This window comes from Sitophilus oryzae, unplaced genomic scaffold, assembly GCF_002938485.1.
Source record: "Sitophilus oryzae breed Bouriz unplaced genomic scaffold, Soryzae_2.0 scaffold_111_pilon_pilon, whole genome shotgun sequence".
Lineage (NCBI taxonomy): Eukaryota > Metazoa > Arthropoda > Insecta > Coleoptera > Curculionidae > Sitophilus > Sitophilus oryzae.
The window spans coordinates 3230466-3251549 of record NW_022145749.1 but is presented as its reverse complement, the minus strand read 5'-3'; the positions used below and the strand labels follow the sequence as shown (position 1 = coordinate 3251549).

At 32.8% G+C, this 21084-nt stretch overlaps 1 protein-coding gene across 4 annotated transcripts in view; it reads left to right on the top strand.

Annotated features, from left to right (window-relative positions):
- The first annotated feature begins 296 nt into the window (after positions 1–296).
- The window catches only part of LOC115883993, a 29634-nt gene continuing 8846 nt past the window's right edge, over positions 297–21084 (top strand). The window contains exons 1-6 of one of the 4 annotated variants that reach the window (XM_030902421.1): positions 317–429; positions 2107–2232; positions 8610–8805; positions 11420–13020; positions 14555–14851; positions 20442–20692. In XM_030902421.1, the coding sequence (XP_030758281.1) occupies positions 382–429; positions 2107–2232; positions 8610–8805; positions 11420–13020; positions 14555–14851; positions 20442–20692 (2519 nt within the window). In that variant the 5' untranslated portion in view covers positions 317–381. Of the gene's footprint in view, positions 430–2106; positions 2233–8609; positions 8806–11419; positions 13021–14554; positions 14852–20441; positions 20693–21084 lie in introns of all 4 variants that reach the window. The other 3 variants (XM_030902429.1, XM_030902446.1, XM_030902437.1) reach the window with 3 other exon arrangements.

The following is a 21084-nucleotide window of genomic DNA, read 5'->3' as shown; positions in this document are numbered from 1 at the left end:
TCTATTGTTGTCTATGCGGGTCCAAGTTATCTCTGCTAATTTCCTAATATCATGGTCCCATCATCAGGTTTGGTCTTCCTCTAGATCTCTTAATTCCTCGTGGGTACCATGCTGCAATTTTTGTGGTCTATCTGTGGTCCGTCCTCCTTGTCAGGTGTTCTGCCCATTGCCACTTAAGAGATTTGATTCTGTCTTTCATGGTTTGGTCACACATTAATAACCGAAATTTTAATAGAAATCTACTTAAATAATAAAATATGTAGGTATAACAATAAAAATTATGGCATTGTAGATATCCGTTTCCACAGTAACTTATAATGATAATTGAAAAATGTAAAAGTCAGTGTTCATCTTTCAGATAAAACGCAAAATTTTTGTAAAATGTTCCGAAATTTGGTGCTGAGTTTGCCAAAAATCAATTCCGCCAGCGTAAGTCAATTCTTTTCTACATAATCTGCATGACTACATTAGAATATATTTATAGTTAAAATATGTCAAAAACTAAAGACTATTATACACTTAGTTACGTTAAATGCTATTTATTTAAACACAGAAATATAAATAACAATGTATTGATAAATTTACAACCTCATTGTATGTCCGATGCATCACTAAATCATGAAATGATTAACTTTCACACTGACGAAATCTAAAACATCAGTCGCTAAAATACTTGATTAATTTAATATTTTTATATGAAAAGGTTTCAAAAAATCAGATTTAACTCATATCTGCTTTTTAGAGATAAAATTGAATAAAAAATGCAATGTGCTTTTTTAATATAATTGTTTTAACAATAATTTAGATTAGATTATATTACAGGGTGTTTCCTAAGTAGTCGTAGAAAAGTTTCAGCGTGTTAATCCTCATATGCGTTTAAGTTTTTTTTTACATAAACATAGGATCTAAAGTAGCCCCTTTCGGATCTACAGGGTGATAAAAAAACGGATTTCTGGCAATATAACAGGAACTACTTTAAATATTTTCTTCAATTTTGGTATGTTGTTTCCAGGTGGTTTAAAGGGAGTTCATATCTATTAACTATTGTTAAACAAGTGACACACAGTGGTCTGTACGCACAAACACCTGGTTTATCTGAATGAAATAATCGGTATGCCACTGTTTTGAGTAAACTGTTTTGTTCTTGATTATCCAATCCTTTTTAACAAGATGATATCTTGAGTTTTTTTTGTACATCGAACGGAGTACAAAATCGAACGGAGACGGGGAAAAAATCAACTACACTTCATATCTCAAAATTGTTAGAAAACGAGCATATATGAATATTGAGGAGGTTTTTTTTCTCGAAATCCTTTCAATATACAAATTAAAACTCGAGAGATCGATTTTGCTAAAAAAGTAATGAAAAATTTATTTCTCGAAGAAAAGGCAGTGGCGTACCGTATTATAAGCCGATAAATTCATTTTTTAATTTTTAACACTCTGTAGATCAAAAAGGAAGTACTTTAGACCGCATTTTTTATAATGATCATTTTCAGCTTATTCAACCATTTCCAATTATTGTGTAGTCTCCCTCACATATCTAGATACTCCCTTTTTGGACCTATCGTGGTCTATTGTTGGTTATGCGGGCTCAAGTTAACCCTGGCAAAACCTGGACACTTAAAACGGACATTATAGGGAAACTGCAGATCGCATAACGCTCAGTGGAATGAAATATACTGGGAATAACCAAGAATGACCATGAATAATAGAGTGGATACGACAAAAGACCCAGGTAATAGATGTCATCCACAGAATCAAATCCCTCAAGTGGCAATGGGCAGAACACCTGATAACTCATGAGGAATTAAGAAACCTAGAAGAAGACCAAACCTGCGATGGAACCACTATATTAGGAAATTAGCAGGGATGACTTGGACACATTTATATAAAATGTTTTTCTTAAAAGACATTATGATGAATCACACACTACTTTTTTTAGACTACTTAAGAACCACTCTGTGTCTTCGTTACCTAAACATATATACATCCAAGAAATAATACCGCGTATTGTCACCTCGTTTTCTTATCGCCTCTATCATACTAAGTAGCAGGCTGTTTGCAGTTTGCATTTTCTTCTCGCAAAATTTTATTCTATTCTAGACTTATGAAAAAATAAAACTCGCGTTTCGCCGTTTATTTTACTTTCCACCAGTGGCGGCTGATCCTATAGAGGACAGTGGCACGTGCCCACCCAAACGCACGGATAGAAGGCAAGAAATTTTTGAAGTAAGTATATAATTGGGTATAATAATATCGTATGATCGACAAAATACGGCGTCAAAGACGGTTGCGAAATGACAATCGAGGATAATTTTGGTGAGGTCAATCTCTAGACGTCATTTGCTAAAAATTGACATAAGATTTGTCGAAAAATTAAGGCAACTATAGAAAGATTAAAAAATGACAGAATGTCTACAAAGACACAAATATACAGTGTGTTCCAATATTCCGTGGACATAGAACTACTAAGTATTTTTGGAATCAAAATAAGTTTATTGGACACAATTTACCTCTATACAGAATTGTTTGGTTTGTCCGCTAGAGAGCATCAAACTTTAAAAAAATTGGCGCCGGGAGGCACGTATAGCCGCCCATACTGAAATATGTTAATATCTCGAAAACTGCGATTTTGACTAATTTTGATGTTATTACAAATTTTGTTGCAAATATTATTCCTAATCTTAATTTGAAAACCGCGTTTTGCTAGCTACTGTAATTTTGGAGTTACGATTTTTAAATTGTTAACCCCCTCCCATACCCCCTTACCAACCCCCCACCCCCACCAAAAACTAATGGCCAGATTCTCGGGTGCCACAGTATTTTTGTGCCAAATTTGGTTAAAATCGGTTCAGCGGTTTTTGAGTTATCGTGTTACAGACGGACAGACGGACAGATAGACACCATGAAAATATTTTGTATTCAGGTCATTTATGACCCAAATAACTCATTTTGAGTGAAATTAAAAAAAACTATTTTCTTGTCGATCTTAATAGCCTGCCATACCTATTGGTATGGTCGGCTAAAAATAAACACATTTTCAAATATTTCAAGAATCGTTATTACGATTTGAATGAGATTTTGGGTGTCTATGTATTGTTAAGTGCTTTAACATTTGACTTTCAAAAAAATCTAGAAAAAGTACGGGCAGGGTAAGAACTACCCACACCCATACATAAATTTTATTATATGTAAATATTTTCCAACTCCATCGACAACGGATTTTCTTGTTAAAATACGCCACATAGCATAGTTTTTGTGAAATTTTTTTAAAGAATTTATTTTTCCAAAGCAGACCTACAAAATATACAGCGAGTTCTAATATTTCGTGGACATAAAACAATTATTTATTTTTTGGATCAAAATAATTTAACGTTATACAAAAGTGTTTTGTTCGTTAATTTATTTAAAAATGATCAAATTTTTTAGGCATTTTATGAAGCTTCTCGTCAAATATAATTTGTGATACTAACATAAAATTCCATATTTTTTGCCAACAAAAAGAGCATAATAGATTTTATACACCTCCATAATTTTATGTGACAAAAAAAATTTTTAGAAGTCAGCTTTGGAGAAATATTATTTTTCCTCAAAAAGTATGCACGGTGGCGTTATTATACAAGAGACAAAAAATGTAGTAAATACCAGAGGAACCATTTTACGAAAAGAAAATCGGCCGTCACTTAACAAAACATAGACACGCGAAATCTCATCCAAATCGGAATAACGGTTGTTTTTAAAAATATGTTTTCTCGAAATTAAAACTACACCATTTAAAAGTCATTCTTACGCAATATAAAAGTAAATTACAAACTTCTTAAGGCCAGCTAACGGTAAACGTCATTAAAAAATTAAGAGGAGTACAGGCGAACTAAATGACGTCTAGGGATTGATCTCGCCAAAATTATAATCGGTTGTCATTTTCCAACCGTTTAGACGCCGTTTTTCAATCGTATGTTATAAAGATGGTATAAGTCTATCCAAATCTTTCAAAACTAAAATGATAGACTTATGCACAAAAATAATAGATAAGTTTTATTCTTATGGTGTGCCAACTCGCCTTCAAAACTCTCGAGCCGCCACTGCTTTTATATTGCACTATATATTTTCAAAAGTACTACATTACATGTTTCGTTGTACTAATAGTACTAAGTAACTAGTACTACTAGCTTCTTCGGCTAACAAAACTAAAGTAAATTTATATTACAATGTGTATAGAGTTCTCAGTGTTATTACAAAAAGAAATATTTAGAAAAATTAACATTATGATATACTTTATATTATATATTTTAATAGTACATCCAAATATATCCAAGATTATTGGACACATACTGATGTTTTTTATTTTAGCTTTGTCGGACATTTCTATTCTCTATATCAGACTATGCATTCTGTCAAACTTCAAACAAACTAGTAAATATCGAATTACATCATTTCGTACAAAGACGAAAGGATTTTGACAGGACGAAGATTTTTTGATAGACTACACCGAAAAAATGACATAAGATACAATTTACCGTTGAATTAAAATGTAAAATCAGAACATCTCTGTCACTGTCAAGTATCCTCTCGTTGAACCGACTTTACTTTGAACTTGTTTGTGTCACAAATTTATTTTGTATGGTTTGTTATTGATAAATATGATATGTTAGTGTTATTCAAGTATGTCGATTTTAATTAAATACACGGTTTTAAAAAACGGTTATTATTACAATTTTTACTTAGTAGGTATGTAGATGACTGTGACTTTAAATCAACATTTTCTATTCATTCTAAACAACTTTTTAAAAAAACTCCTTAAGTGTTTTGCAAGATTAGACCACTTTACTCTTGAGGTAATATTCATATACTAATTTCTTCGTATGCTATAGTCTGTCCAACGACAAGATCCTTGACAGTGATAGATGTGTCTGTCATTTTATTTTCAAATTGATTTATTTTATTTTACAAAGAATTAAGTTGATACAATTGGAACGCATAGCAGAAAATTAATATATTTAAAATTTGAGTGACAAGTGATTACTTCAAAATATTGTGAAAAAAACTGTATAAAATTGATAAAATCTAATCGAGTTATTTTATTAAAAACAATTACAGTATGTGTTAATACAAAAAAGGGTTTATTTAAAAAAAACACCACATACCAAAAAAGATATAAAAAAGATTTCCGGCTTTCAAGCTCAAGCAACTTATTTCATTTATTGTTACATTTATCAATATAATTATTCAATATGATTATTATTTACCTATCGTGTGCTACTATTTTACAGACGCTCCAGTTTTTGGTATCATATACAAGATAGTATACAAACTATAATTGTTGCTAATACATCTTTCTGCCCATAATCTCTGGCAAACTGTCTCTGGCGGTCTCTGGGCACCGAATTAACTGTAAACTATGGCCTGGGTCAACACTTAATTTTCCCGCAAGTTTTCCTCCACTTAATTTTAAAAAATACGAAACACACGTAATAACACAGTCTAAGATGCAAACTGCAAAATATTTATCATTTCTATTTGACACAATTTGACACAAAATTATAACCTATAAATTGGCAAGAGTTTGACAACCATTGACAACTCTCAAAAATCTTAAGACGTTAAGTGAGTTTGAAAGGATGGAGGGGACTTTTACCAAGAATGAAAATTTATGAAGAACCTAAAATATAAAGATTTTCCATAATATAATGAGTCATATCAACATTCTTGAAAACTCCAGATAAAAATAAGTAAAAAAGTTGGTATAAATATCCTAAAGTGCTTCGTTTTGGAGATAGAGGGTGTAGAAGTTTAATTATAATTTCTATTAGATTTTTGTCAACTAATTTCTGAATTAACGTCGTTATGTAAATTGATGTCAGGGTATTTTTTGACATGATAAATTTGATTTCGACGTCAATATGGCTCCTACTTTTAGAGGGCGCCGCCTATAATATGTTTTTAACTGTTTTATAAAGTAATAAATTATTTGTCCATATACCTGTAATAAACTACTGTATAAAAAAATATACACTTCCGCTGTTTTTTGCGTAAAAAGTACATGCCATTATTGAAAAAAATTAAGATGTTGCCTAGATAGGTATTTGACTGAAAAGATAAATTTAGAACTTTTTTATTATTTTTAAATTAAAATCATATTTTTTCTAGATCGGATTGTTTTTCGGTCACTTCCTTTTTCAGCGGAAATCACTAGAACTTTTGATTTTTAAATGACACTCTCGGTATTTTATATTTTACTCGATAGAACAGAATGACATATCATATGTCAACTTTTGACATTTTCGCTTAAAACAAAATTGTATCTCAAATTTCAATTTATAGTGCCCTGGCTGTGTTAAAAACACTAATTTTTAATAATGCAGCCTCGAAAAAATATATTTTATCGTCTAGTGTTGTTAGTGTCTGGTCCTGGCCGGTTAAAAGATGCCCAAATCATATCTTTAATCATATCTCAATGTTTTCAAATGGAACGAGAGTGAATACGCATAATTTGATACTACACACTTTATATTTCAAGACAAATTTTCTTTATGAACCACATTTTACAATTTCAAATAAACTATAGACATGTGAAAATGTCAAGGTGAGATATGTGTCATTCCATTCAGAGTGTCATTATCGAATAAAGTAAAAAATACCGAGAATGCCATTTAAAAATAAAAAGTTGTAGTAATTTCCGGTGAAACAGAAAGTGACCAAAAACAATTGAATATGTCAATCAATGCCAATTCATGTCATATACTAACATACCAAATCTCGTTTTTTTCTATCTGAAAAAATAAAAAAGTTATAGGGGTGAGCCACTTTTGAGACGCATCCGGTATACATCACTCAGAAAAAACAATACTGAACATTATAGGCCGTTCTAGGTAGGAATGATATGTATTTCTAAGGAAAATTTGATAAATTATTTTAAAAAATAACTAGTTCATTAATTATAATACACTAAGTACACTAAAACTAAAATAAATATAGTATGTCTACTAAAACTGTCCTGTAATGCACTTAATGCATGGAAAACAATATAAAATTATTTGTAAAGAAGCCGAAAACTGCTGAGCACAACACGATGGCGGGCAATATGGCGGCTAATGTCAAATTACGAGGCAATCTGTTTAATTTAATAACCTGGATATTGACATTGAAATCAAATTTGTCGTGTTAAAACGCACCAATTTTCATCAAAATTCGACTTTCAGAAACTTAAAAAATATATATGGTAATCGCAAAACAATTTCCGATGCACGTGATCAAGTTTGAGTGACAAGCGATGGCGACAGCGCTGCCAGATTGTGATAGATTTATGAGATGAATCTTAATTTAAAACTGACAAACGATATATTTATTATATCATTTTTTAAACATTTTTTCGCGTTTTATTTTTAATTTAATAACTAATATTTTAGTAATTAATTGATTTGTTTTATAGCTTATTTTACTTATTACATATTGGCAAAAACTAGTCTATTATGAAGATTATTCTAAGCGTTATTATGGATTATTTATTTATTTATTCATATACATCTTACAACGCCATAAGTAGTAATAACAAGTAAGAGGGTGGTATTAATGCGCAAACTAATAATTATAGAATTTAATAAAAACTAACGTAGAAATAACTTTGAAAATGGTGTAATGTGCTTATCAATCAAACTTACTTGTCTGACTGCAGTCAAGGGTAATAAAAGACTTTTATTGTTACGTTCTCGTTCAAAATAGTTTATCAGGGAAGCTACAAGCTCTTTACTTCGACTGTTTAAATGCTTCGGCATATTTTCAACACACAATTTCAAGAAATGCAATAGAAAAACTCGAAAATTTAGTTCTTAAAAGAACTGTTTGTGCTTAAAAGTACAATTTTTTAAAAAAAGACTATGAAAATAGGCAAAAAAACACGAGAATTACTCAAAAAGATTCAACAACAACACCATATACAAAATAATGACTGACATTGTTACACAATGAACTTTGTTTAAAAATTGTTAAACAATAAAGGACAACCTTGCTGAAGACGGAACAATGTGACCAACAAAGCGATAATAAAATTCAGTTTAAACTAATTTTTGCAGCTTATCTAAATAAAATATCTGTTACAATCATTTGCACTATAAAGTAAAATGAAGAGCTGCTCGGCATCTTAAATTATACAACAAATTTAACCATTTTTGCCAAAATTTCATTTAGTCAGGTTTATAGACTTTAGTGTCAATGTCGATATGATTAATGACGTGCATCGGAAAATGTTTTTCTATTACAATAAATGACAGTTCCGCACCCTATTTCTCGAAAAAATTTTAGGACATGATCTCATACAATTTTTTTAGCTACTTTTATCTGCAGAATAAGTTTCCCGATTACAATTCGAAGGACACTCTATATCAGTCAGGGGCGGATATAAGAATTTATTTTAGGGGGCCCAAATAAAATTAATGTAGAATATGCTTTTTAGAGCGCCATTTTAAAACCAAAAGCCTAATATTTAACCCAATTTATAGATCTTAGGGGGGGTGCATGGCTTAATAGGCCCCCCTCTGTATCCACCACTGATATCAGTAGTATTAATTATTTCCTAATATTTCATATAATACACTTACTATTTGTTCCAGAAACAAGCAATTTCATCTTTACGACGACATCATCCACGATCATTGTCACCTGTTAAAAGAAATCACTTCAGCGATAAAGATGTCGTGAACGAGTCGCTATCTTGCTCGAAAATAGGGCAGGCGCCCCAGCAAGAATCGGCGGGCAAAATTGCAAGGCACCAGTCTAGAACACTATGTTACAGTAAGGAATTTTACGGTAAATTATCTAAATATATTATTATTCGAAATATATGCTTGATATCTACAGCCGATTTACTAAAGATGGCGACTGCAGCATATGGAATATTCTAAAGCAGAAAGAAATAAACATATAACAATGATACATTCACTCGATTATACAACTCTACGTATATTTTCCCTATTAGAAGGATATGATTAATAAGTGATACTCATTTAAGTGACTATCGCTTTGTGGCCATATTGTAATGGTCATTTTTTGAAATATTAATTCAGAAGTAATTTCTGTCAGTTCGTTTCGGTTTTAGAAAAAATCGGAGAACAAAAACTCATTAGGGATGTGATTATCTACAACTTTTATCTGAAAACTTTGTGTATAAAATATATTATTATGGAATTAGGGACAATTTGTAAAATAGCCAAAATTGTTTTTTTTTTCGAAATATCTAGTAATCTCATGTCAACTTTTTCAAAAATCTGAAAGGCGCATATTTATGACCCCACAAAACTGAAATTCTTTCCACATTTAACCGACACTCTATCTCCAGTAGTTTCCGAGATACCCATAGAGAACTTCGTAGGAAATTCGCCCTGTATATCTAGACAGACTAGAGTACGCAACAAACATTTGAAGTTAAAATTACGTTAAATTAACCACCTGGACTATTATTGACCAACTGGAAATTGGTCCAAATTCCAAGAATTGACGTTAAAATTCCCAGTGTTGGGAATAAAACTAAAGTAATTTGGAAGTTAAAAACAGGTTAACAGGTTATAATGTCTTGTATGAAATATGATGGGCTATGAAGTCAAAAATAACCGACCTGAGGTCATAACATGGTAAAATAGAGGTAAATTTTACTAAAAATAGTCCTAATTTATACTACCTACATTTTAACATGGGAAAGAAAGAGAAAGAATAAGGCAAAGCATTTTTCTTTTTAATATGTGTATGTAAATGAATTTCTCAATAATGAACCAGGAAGACAAACAAATGTAGTAATAACTGACATGGTCGTTTGAACATTAATTCAATATGGATGAAATACCTACATATATGCACTTCCTAGTAAATGTAAATAAGTTATTGGTAAGAAGTGGATTATCGGATTCGCAAGATAATTATGTCTGCGGAGAACATTTTTCTGTGAGATGTAAATATGATAGGCCCTAAAAAATTATGCGCCAGTAAAATTTTATGTATTTTCAACAATTAATTTTAGAATAAATCGTTACTCTCAAGGTTCTAACCTAACTTTTTTTCAGCTAACTTCCTTGGTACACTTTTAAAGTTCTTAATTAGTTAATTTAACTTGTGGTAGGTAGTATTATTCATAAACGTCTGTTTATTTTTCTCAATAGTTTAGAACAATATCACAAAAAAATATTTTTTGAAAACAAATTGGATAAGAAAATGGCCACTAATGGTGTTTTTAACTATTCGTCTATGAAGTTAGGTTTTTCATAATTTTAAAACCTTAAAGTCCGCTTTCTTTTTATGAGGTTAAGATTTCTTTAAATTAATAACCTCGAAGGTCAAGATTTCTTGCTTAAGGTATTTTTCCTTCGAGGTGCAAGTTAAAAAATGGGCTATATTAGGTCGAAGCTCATTTCTCGAAAGTCTGACTTTTGGAGTATCGCCGGAAAAAGAGAAAACTTGTATTTTCTTTGAGTGACAGTTGACAATGATATTTTATGCTAAATTCGGTAATTACATCTTCGAGTAATCCGATTAACTTTTCACAGTAATCATGTGTCCTAAAATGAGAATATTTATTGAGAGTCACGTGACATGTCAAATTTTTATCCTTTTGCTAGCCGATGCAATTACCGAACTCGCCTAAACTAGAACAACCTACCAAACAATTTCAACCTAACCAAATTAGTTTTCTTTGCTTATCATTTGTAAAAGTTTTGTGTTTTAGGATTGTGAGTGTTATTATAGAGGACTTTTTGTTTTTATTGCACATAATGGACACGTTTAAGATTGTGTCGGTAATAAAAAAGAAACGCATTGAATATTCTTTCGTTCCCCACCAGTGGTAAATGGTAAGGTAATGTGCTGTGACATAATAATCCCTCGAAAACTATTTTAAAACCTGCCGTATGTCTGACTTTCTTCCAAGTCAAAAAACTAATTTACTTTTACCTTCGAAGCATAATAGCGACTTATGAGGTCGAAATAAATTAAATTTTCAACATAATTTGAACTCCTCCAAATAAGGTCCCATTTAAAGTTGTTAACAACTAAATTTTAACCTAACTTGAAAACCAAACAATGCCTTCGACCCTCGAGACAAATTTGAGGTTATAATAAAGTAACATTTAACCTACTTTAAGTCCCTGTAGTCATAATGCCCTCAAGAGGTTATCAGTAACTAGATTTTAACAATGCCAGATAACTCCAACGTTGCTGCTTTTCAAAGGCATAATTTTAGGTTATTATTAACAAGTTTACGACCTCATTTTTAGATTTCTTGCACTTTATTCCCTACAAGAAATTTATTAAGTTAAATATAAGTAAAATTCAACCAAATAGTGGTTAATTTTCCGTGGTCAATGGTTTTTTCTCCTTCCTATGCTACTTGGGTAGGCTAATACCACAAAAGATAATTTTCTTTTCAATATTTTAGCTCAAGAAAAGCGGGAAAACATAAAAGAAATTAAATGGCGAGATGATCCTGGTATGAAAAATCAAGCTGAAGAGAAAGTACAGGAAGAGATGTTAACTGCTACAGAGCCAAATCAGTATGAAATACTGGAGCAATACGAACTAGAAGCTGCCCGCCCCAGACCAGAAAAGAATCAAGATGTATTTCTGGAATTTAACAAGAAAACTGAGAAGGATGCTCCTTTCAGTCACCTACAACCGGACCAATTACGACCATATGGATCTCAAGATAATTTATACTCGCCTTCATTAATTCGACCAACAAATTCATTAAAGTATCCAAGAAGGCAATTAAGAAAGACGATACAAGAGAAGAAAGAAGCTGAAAGCTCATATTCCACCGACCTCGAATCTCCTCGACATCGAAATTATTGTACTCTACCAAACACGGCGGTAAACGATATGAAGAATCTATCAACTTCCCAGACGTATGTAGGAAAGGAAGAAATTAAAATTGAGAAGCAGCACACGCGGCCCAGAAGACGAGTTAGGATAGAAAGTGACCACGAAAAGTTAGTCAAAGAAATTCAAAAAATTGCAATGCAACGCTATCAAACTGGGCATACAAAAACTGAAATATACCAACCAGCTTATTACGAAAAAATTGATGAATCGCCAATTCCGATAAAGTTTTCTACTGCCAAAATGAGAGAAGAACGAAAAAAGAAGGAAAACAGTAACATTGGCCTGTATTATAAGTCCTCGTACTCTGATTTAGTCAAACTAAATTTCCAAAAAAACCAAGACCAATGTAGCAATAATTTAACTTCAAAAAGTTGTATAGGGCCTATCTATATTCCAACTATTCCTACTAGAAAGGCAGCAAAAGATCAAATATTAACTATACCAAAAACGGATTTAAGCGTAAGTTCAGGACAAAGAACTATAACGACAAAATCCAAAACAAATATTGCAGCAGATAAAAATAACTTTGGCAAATCATGCCTACCATCGACCGCACAGCTCAATTCGCCGGAAATCGTGAACCTAAGGAATTATTCAAAATCGAATAGCAGAAAAAAGGCGCGAAGTAAAGCGAGGAAGTACAATCCCGAATGTGAAGATATTTGCACCGAGCAGATGAAGAAACGAGAGAAAATGAATCCGAAAAATCAAAATCCACCTTATGAAATTCAAAAATGCGATGACGGGAGGGGGCCGAGAACAGAATTTTTACCGTCCAAAGTTAAAATGACCGTACCGCCGTGTACTCCTAAGCCGGACTATCATTGTAAACCTCCGAAGAAGTGTCCGCCTAGAGCCGATGAATGTTTGAAAATTGAACCTAAAAAACTACCCTATTTGAAGCCTGGCGACTGTCCTTGCATTGATCCGTACGTCCCAACATACTCACCCAAATTGGAGAAGCTATGTATGAAATTCGAAGATCCTCCGAAAGTTCAGTGCCATGTACCTCCGTGTCAAACGCCTAGAGCTGACGATACAAATCCCTACAAGTTCAAGCCTCTCAAACCGTACGTGCCTGGAGACTGCGACTGTGTAGAACCACCAAGAATGACTGACGTCAAACTGAAACGACTGCCAAGATGTGAACCGGAAGAGGTTTGTTAATATCAATATTTCTTGTAAAACTATCTCATTAATTTAGTATTTTCTTTCCCCGTAAAATATAGGATCAAACTATTTTTTATGCAGAAAGGCATTGGATTTAGAGCTCCGACAGACAGATTTTTTAGTTAGTCTATTTTTGTAACTCTCTTTAAAATTTAAATAACACCAAACTAAAGCAACATCTTTTATAAACTCACATAAGTATAATAAAACAGAAATTTGTTTTACATCTAATATATCATAAGTTAAGTTACCTTTAAACGGCCTCTACACTAGTCGCGTAGTAAGTCGTAATAACGAAGTCTAATTTTGTCTCTTCTTGGCTTATTTTCACGGGAAAACACTACTTCGGCTTACTTCGTGAGTAATGCAGAGGCCGTTTTACACACTACAGTTGATATTAATGGTAGATTTTATTTTGTGGTTAACATAAATTTTTAGAATTTTATAAAAATTGTTAATAATTTTCCTGATCAAATTTTTGGTTCCAATTTTTATGTAGCCTGGTTATATTTCACCATAACTTCTTTCGGAATCAGATTTTAAGTATTTTTCGCCACTTTATCAGTTTTTTAATAACTATGTTCCTTTAATAGCTTTCTCATTTAAGTAACTCGACTTTGACGTTACTAAAATTAGAGCATTGATATACCAAAGCATTTTCCCCATCAAACTTAAATTTTAAGTCAGTACTTACACTGTCATCATCATCATTATTTTCTGCTTATTCAACCATTTCTAATTATGGTGTAGCCGCCCTTACATTCTCTCTTTGTAGTTGGGACCATTGTTGTCTATTGTTTGCTATGCGGACCCAAGTTATCCCAGCTAATTTCCTAATTTCATGGTCCAATCTCAGGTTTGGTCATCTTCTAAGTCGCTTGCCAGGTATCCATTACCATTTGAGGGATTTGACTCTATGAATGTGACATCTATTACATGGGTCTTTTGTCGTATCCACTCTATTCTTTTGCGGTCTCTCTTGGTTGTTCCCAGCATATTATTTCTTTCCATTGAACGTTGTGCGAGCTGCAGTTTCCCTATGATGTTCGTTTTAAGTGTCCAGGTTTTGCATGCAGAGATCATGACTGGTAAAATGTCTTTTCTTTCCACTAGTTTGTTGTATATTACTGTAGTTTTTGCTACATTCATTTTGAGACCCATTACATTGCTGGCTGGATTTAGTTGGTTAATTTATGCTCGTAGTTCTTCTGGACTATTGGCAACTCGATTGGCAATTATGTTCATCAGCGTATCTTAGATGGTTAAGATATTCTCCATCTATTTTCAATCCTTTTTTGGTCCAATCCAGTTGGCCGAAGATTTCTTCTAATGTTGGTTGCTTTGGGGATATTCCGTCTCCCTGTCGTAGTCCTTTTCCAGTTGGGAACTGACACTGTATCCACGAGTAAATACAGTAATATCCAAAACATACATAAACAGATTAAAAGACGTCTGAATTACTTAAAAATTTAGGTTTTATCCGACCAGTATGAATCAACTAAATGGTATTTTTAATATTTAGGTATGCAGGCCACCCAGAATTTGCCCAGTTATAGATCCGTGTCCTCCGAGGGCTGATGAATGTTTAGTGGACGAACCTAAACGTTTACCACCGCTGGAAGACTCACCGTGCCCTTGTATCGATCCCCCCGTTCCAAATAAAGCGCCACGGATACGTAGGCTCAATTTAAACGTCCCCGAGCCAGAGAGAGTGTGTCCTAGACCACCCCCATGTCACTTAAAACAGAGAGCCGATGATCATTTAGTGGTACCAAAGAAGAAATTGCCCAAGTTCATTCCCGGAGATTGCCCGTGTGAGGTAAAATTTTAGTATATTGTTTAAACTTACATCAGGTATATTCCATTATGATTATCCGTATTGTATTGTTTCCAGTAATAAATACAGGGTGTGTGCAATATTCCGTAGACATAGGACTACTACGTATTTTTAGAATGAAAATAAGTTTATTGGACACCATTTACCTCTATGCAAAAGTGTCCATTTATCCGTTAGAAGTAATGATAAAATAATTCAAGCGAAAATTCGCTCGAGTACTCGATTATTAAAGTAACAGACATCACTCGATTATGAACAACCGATGCAAGTTATGAGTTACGAGCGACGAACGCAAGCAATCCTATCGAGCGAATTTGCTACATACATTGCAGGTTGGCAATATTTTAACAGCATTTTTGGTAAAATATCTTCAAACAGATTGTTCTTTTGATTGTAATCGCGTTGCCAATTATAGAACTATACGACGTTATCTGTTACCTCACTGAGTCACAAAATTTTAATACCTACATCGACAAAGCTTCGATGCATGATCAAGCCAACTACTTCATAACCATGGTACAATAAACAGTTATACCGTGCTGGCAACTGTTACTTTTGGGTCAGCATTTACATGTGTGGAAGTAAATCGCATAGGGATCTTATTAAGTCGGAGTGAGAGAAATGCGACCGACCGACAAGACGCGCGACGGTGTGCTGTTGCGGCGTTGCTGATACGCCTTTCCTTATCAAGTAAAGTAAAATCACGATCGCAAACCACTTATTTTTAAAAGACTTTTTTTCAAGAGATAACTAGATAAAATCATTAGACATGTTTCTGAGCATCTGAAATGGAATTATAAGGATATCGTTAAGGTTTTCTTCATTTTTTTCTAACGAGAAAACGTCAGTAATCGCGATAATTTAAAAACTTAACACATAACAGGCTATAGCTCAAAAACCACTTTAGATATTGAAACTTTTTTTATTTTCAAGATCGGATATTTTACATAAGAAAAATTCGATAAGGTTGTTTTTTCAATTCAAAAATTGTAAACAATCCATCCATTTACTTTTAGATCATAGCAATTTTCAGCAATCGTGTAATTTTTTTATTGATAAAAATTTTCACATACTGTCTACAAAGAAAATACAGCAGAAATATTAACAAAGTTCTTGAAAAAACTACAATCTATTATTTCTAATAGATTTCGAAATATCGATTTTTGAATTCAGAGTTCTAATAACACGACCACTATCGAACACCCACTCAATTCCACTTATTTTTACCAAAAATGCAAGTGTTTCTAGCTTGCACTTAAAAAAAAATTCAAGCTATAGGAAAAATTACAACGACTCGTTAATAAATAAACAAATTAAGTAACACGAGACGTAATTAAATCGTGAATCTGAACGCATGACGTACACCTTTCCCTAGAACTTTAAGTACTGATAGAGGTATTGATTGGGTCGACCTGTCAACTGCGACAAATCTGCTATATCCCCTTCCACATCTCTTAGGTGCGAGGTGCACAGTTTCTCGGTTTATTTCATGCGTTTGGCAACGTGTTTACTGTCCCCTCTTTGTTCAGTACATTGTAAAAACGCATTGTACTCTTCTTACATACGGAAATCTCGACCCGAGACTAACCTTTGTATACTATACTACCCTTAGTATATAAATCGTTTATTGTATCATGCTCCATAACTACTCGTCGCTTGCCACTGGCCTCTATCATCGAAAGAATATACGCTGTGCGCACGCAGCTTATTGTTTAGCGTTACGAGTACAAGTGACGGCGAAACACCGTATTTTTAAATACGACCGAAATGTCGCTCGAGCGATCGCTCGATTATTGAAATCGCTTGAAACTCTTGGGTACTCGATTATTAAAATTTATCGGTTTTTCACATCACTACTTAGAAGGCATGAAACTTAAAAAAATAAACCCATTTTTTAAGATATTTTAAAAACCATAATTCCGATTTGCATGAGATTTGCTGTGTTTATATTTTGGTAAGTTTTTAAATATTCGATTTTCAAAAAAATCAAGAGAAAGTACGGAAAGGGTAAAAACTACCCCCCCCCCCTCCAACCACTAATTTCTAACACCACCAACCACTATTTTTTTTTTGTAAAATGGCCCCTCTAGTATTTACTACATTTCTTGTATCTTGTAAAAGAAACGCCACCGCGCATATTTTTTAAGAAGCTGACTTACAAAAAATGATTCTTGTCACATGAAGCTATGAAGGCACATAAAAACTATTATGCGCTAATCATCTAGTTGGCAAAAATATGGAATGTTAGTATCACGAATGATATTTGACGATAACAGTCATAAATTTTAAATTAATTATCGTTCGGGTTTATTTTTGAATGATGCCCACTTGACTAGACAAACGAAGCACTATTGTATAGAAATATTTTTGATTACCTACACTGTAAAAAAAATGAGTGAAATTTCACTCAGATTTCACTCAATACTTTCTCAATTTCTGTCCACACCCGATTGAGTGAAATTTCCACTCTACAGAACCGAATGAATCTTCAATTCTCAGAGTGAAAAGCACTGAGTGTTTTCACTCAATCGAGATTAGACGAAAGACTCCTTTTTTACTCATTATTGTTACCTTGAGTAGGATTTTGATCGATTTTGATAATTTATTCACTTTAAAATGAGTGAACTCACTAAGTGTTGAGTTCAAGACACCTTTTATTGAGTGACTTTTACTCAAATTTGTGTTACACTTAACTCGATTAGTACTCATATCTGAGTATTAATTTCACTCAGTATTGAGAAATATATTCTAAATTATTTTTTTAAAAGCTATATGTAAGCTAACTTGTTATTTTATAACAGGTGGGCAGGTGCCTTTCAAAGGTAAGTTTCAGTTTAGGACATGGTCTCGAACATGTCCATTTCCTAAAATTCACTTTTGGGAGGCATCTGGTCACTTGTAATAAAATAACAAGTTAGCTTACATAGCTTTTAAAAAAATCATTTAGAATATTTCGTTTTTTTTAACAAACCAAATAAAAAACTGTAGAACCTTCAAAAATATTTTTATTTGTCATTTTTATTTGACAAAAAAACAAATAAAACCAAATATAACACTATTATTATAATATCAAAAACATTTTAAAAAGTTTTCAACTCTTTTTGGAAAAAATACAGGAACTTTTTAAGCTAGATGTCTAGAAAAGTTGCATCACATCGCAAAAATCCGCTTTATTAAGAGCATTCGTCAGCTCGGCTACCAACATTCTCGAATATTTCTAATTTCTAAACTAACTTTTAATAACGAAAATCCTCCGGAAAATCCAGATACTTTTCCTCCTGAAAATTAAAAAAAAATGTTATTCTGCCAAATGTTCCAGTTCCCAGTTCCAGATTGAGGGAAAGTACCTAGATTTTCGCTACGCTAATTAGTCCAGGAAACATCCGAGCATTGCGGCAATCAGTAGACGCAGTCGAATTTGAATATATGTTAGGCGGATTTCTGCGATGTGAAAAAAAATGTTCTTAACATAAAACATATTTAGGAGTTATGAGTTCGTATTCGCTTCACCACGCCACGCGGCCACTGTCACACTTTACATCACACACACATACACTATGGACTTGTAACCTGGGCACCTTCGAAGGAACAAGACAACCTACGACTCGAACAGATAATTAAAAACTGAGGAACAGGGAAATAGCTTATTCGGTATCGAAGAAGCGCGTATGACGTATGATTAGTAATGAGCGAAAATACTCTAAACTGGGTGATTTCACTCAAATTTTTATTGTGTAAAACTATAACATGAGTTTTTAAGTTAATTTTTCTATTCCATTACTCAAAGATAGGGGTTATAACTCGAACATGAGCTTATTCAATAGCTATTGATTAAATAGAGATCATATTTGAGTAAAATGATGAATTTACTCTATTTTAGATAAAAATGTACTCAATTATTTCACTCAAAAAATTCACTCCCTGAGAAATATGTGTTCACTCAGGCTGATTTTTTACAGTGATATATATATTATTTTGATTAAAAAAATACGTAGTTGTTCTATATCCACGGAACATTAAAACCTGTATATTTTGAACATTATTCCCTGTATATTTTGTAGAAAAATTCTCCAAAAAAATGTTTTTTCAAAAAATATGCGTCGGTGGAGTTAATATTGGAGTAAAATATTAATACCAAAATTTATATAGGGGCGGGGGTAGTTTTCAACCTTCCCGTATTTTTTTATATTTTTGTTAAAATCTAATTTTAAAGCACTTAGCAAAACATAGCTATACCAAATTTCTCTTATCGTAATAACGGTTTTACAAATATCTTAAAAAATGTGTTTATTTTTTTAAAGTTTAATGCCCTCTAACGGACAAACTATTGTATAGAGGTAACTTGTGTTCAATAAACTTATTTTTATTCCAGAAATACGTAGTAGTGCTATGTCCACAGAATATTGGGACTACAGGGTGTCCCAGTATTCCGTGAACATAGAAAACTACTACGTATTTTATGAAGAAATTTTATATTGAAAAAATTGTGAGTGCTGGGAAGGCCCAAGGAAACAATTATATTTTGTGCAACTTTATTATCACTTCTTTGGGCACTAGACGGGAAGCGCATTTTAATAAAAAAACAGAATCGAGTACAGCACTTACCTAAACATTATTATAATTCCAAATACCTGTTAGCATCAAGTGTTGATGATGCTAACACGATTAGCAAATTCCACGTCCAGTGTAAAAATAAAAAGTTTTGGTATATTGTGATAAAAAAGAGTTTCATATTGCTGTTCGGTTATTGTTCGAACAAAAACTATATTCTACAAAATAGAAAATATAGATTTTTGTAAAAGTTTTTTTAAAGAGTCTATTCCAATTTTAACTGTCTATTATTTTCCTTTAAAATCATATTTGCTCTAGCAAATAATTAAATTGATACTTAGAATGCACTTATAATCGTTTCTTTCTCGTTTCTCTTCGATCTGTCTTTGCAGTTTCATCATCTTCATCAAGCAATATAGACCACAAGTAGATCTTTATTGGTAGAATATCTAAACGTGACAAGTTGCGTCCCTCGCCTTACAGTAAAATAATCATGTTTTTGGCAGATAAAAATTATTATTTCATAGGTTTGTTAATTAAGACCAAAGGGAAATTTATGCTAAGTTATTAATCTTATTTTCTTCCTCAAAAGCGAATGTCTAAGTATATCAAAAAACTATTTAGACGAAAAAAAAAAATAGAGGAAAGATGCACCTTGATGATAAAGTGATTTTTAAATTCCTTACTTTTTTAAACCATTCAACAGGCTGTTTTGAAACTTTTCCTAAAATAGCAACATTTTACTTTTCCTCTTACAATAGACAGAATAGGACTTTAATTGTTAATTTAAGAAAAGGCTAAGTGTCTAATAATTTAGCATACACATTTCATAAAAAAATCAAAAACGATGCTCTAGAACAAAATATATTTCACCTTAAAATACATGAAAATTTTAAGGTGTATCTGCCCATCACGCGAAGTCTGTAATTTGACACTTAACTTAAACTATGCTGAACTCTGATCTGTGATTTTTAAAATAAAAATCAATAAACATAAATAAATATATGTGTGTGTTATTTAGGACAGGCCTATGGTAGATTGGCAATTGAAAAGACTGGAATGCGTGGATGATCCGGAGGATTGTGTAGTACCAGATCCTTGCAAAACGTTTCCTAGAGCTGACTGGGGTTGTTGGGAATACAGCCAAGAGCAATGTGACGAGGTCGACGAGAAATGCATAGAGAAAAACAAAAACTGTGTACCACCACCTCCACCACCAAAAGACTCGTGTGATAAGGATCCTTGCAAAAATAAGGGATTGCTAGATTATCGGTATGGTATTTCTCCCTTTATATTTTACTGCTACTACATACTGTCTGCCCAGCAATCGTTCAACGTAACGTCATTATTCTTCTTATTGTGCCTTGTCAGCTCCCCCTGATATTGGCAATCACGATTGTGAGCTGATCCTTCCTTCCAAATTTGTTTCCTTCCTATTTTGCTCTTCATTATAGGATCCGGTAACGATTTCCTCTAAGAACATGGTCGAGGTATGACAGCTTTCGGTATTTAACTGGTTGTCAAAAGTTCACGAACTGCATTTGCCCTGTTTAAGACTGCTTCATTTCTTTGCATAGCCACCCATGGTATTCTTAGCATTCGTCAATGTAACCAAATTTCAAATACCTCCAGACGTGTGATTGTGGCAGCCTTGGGCGTCCAGA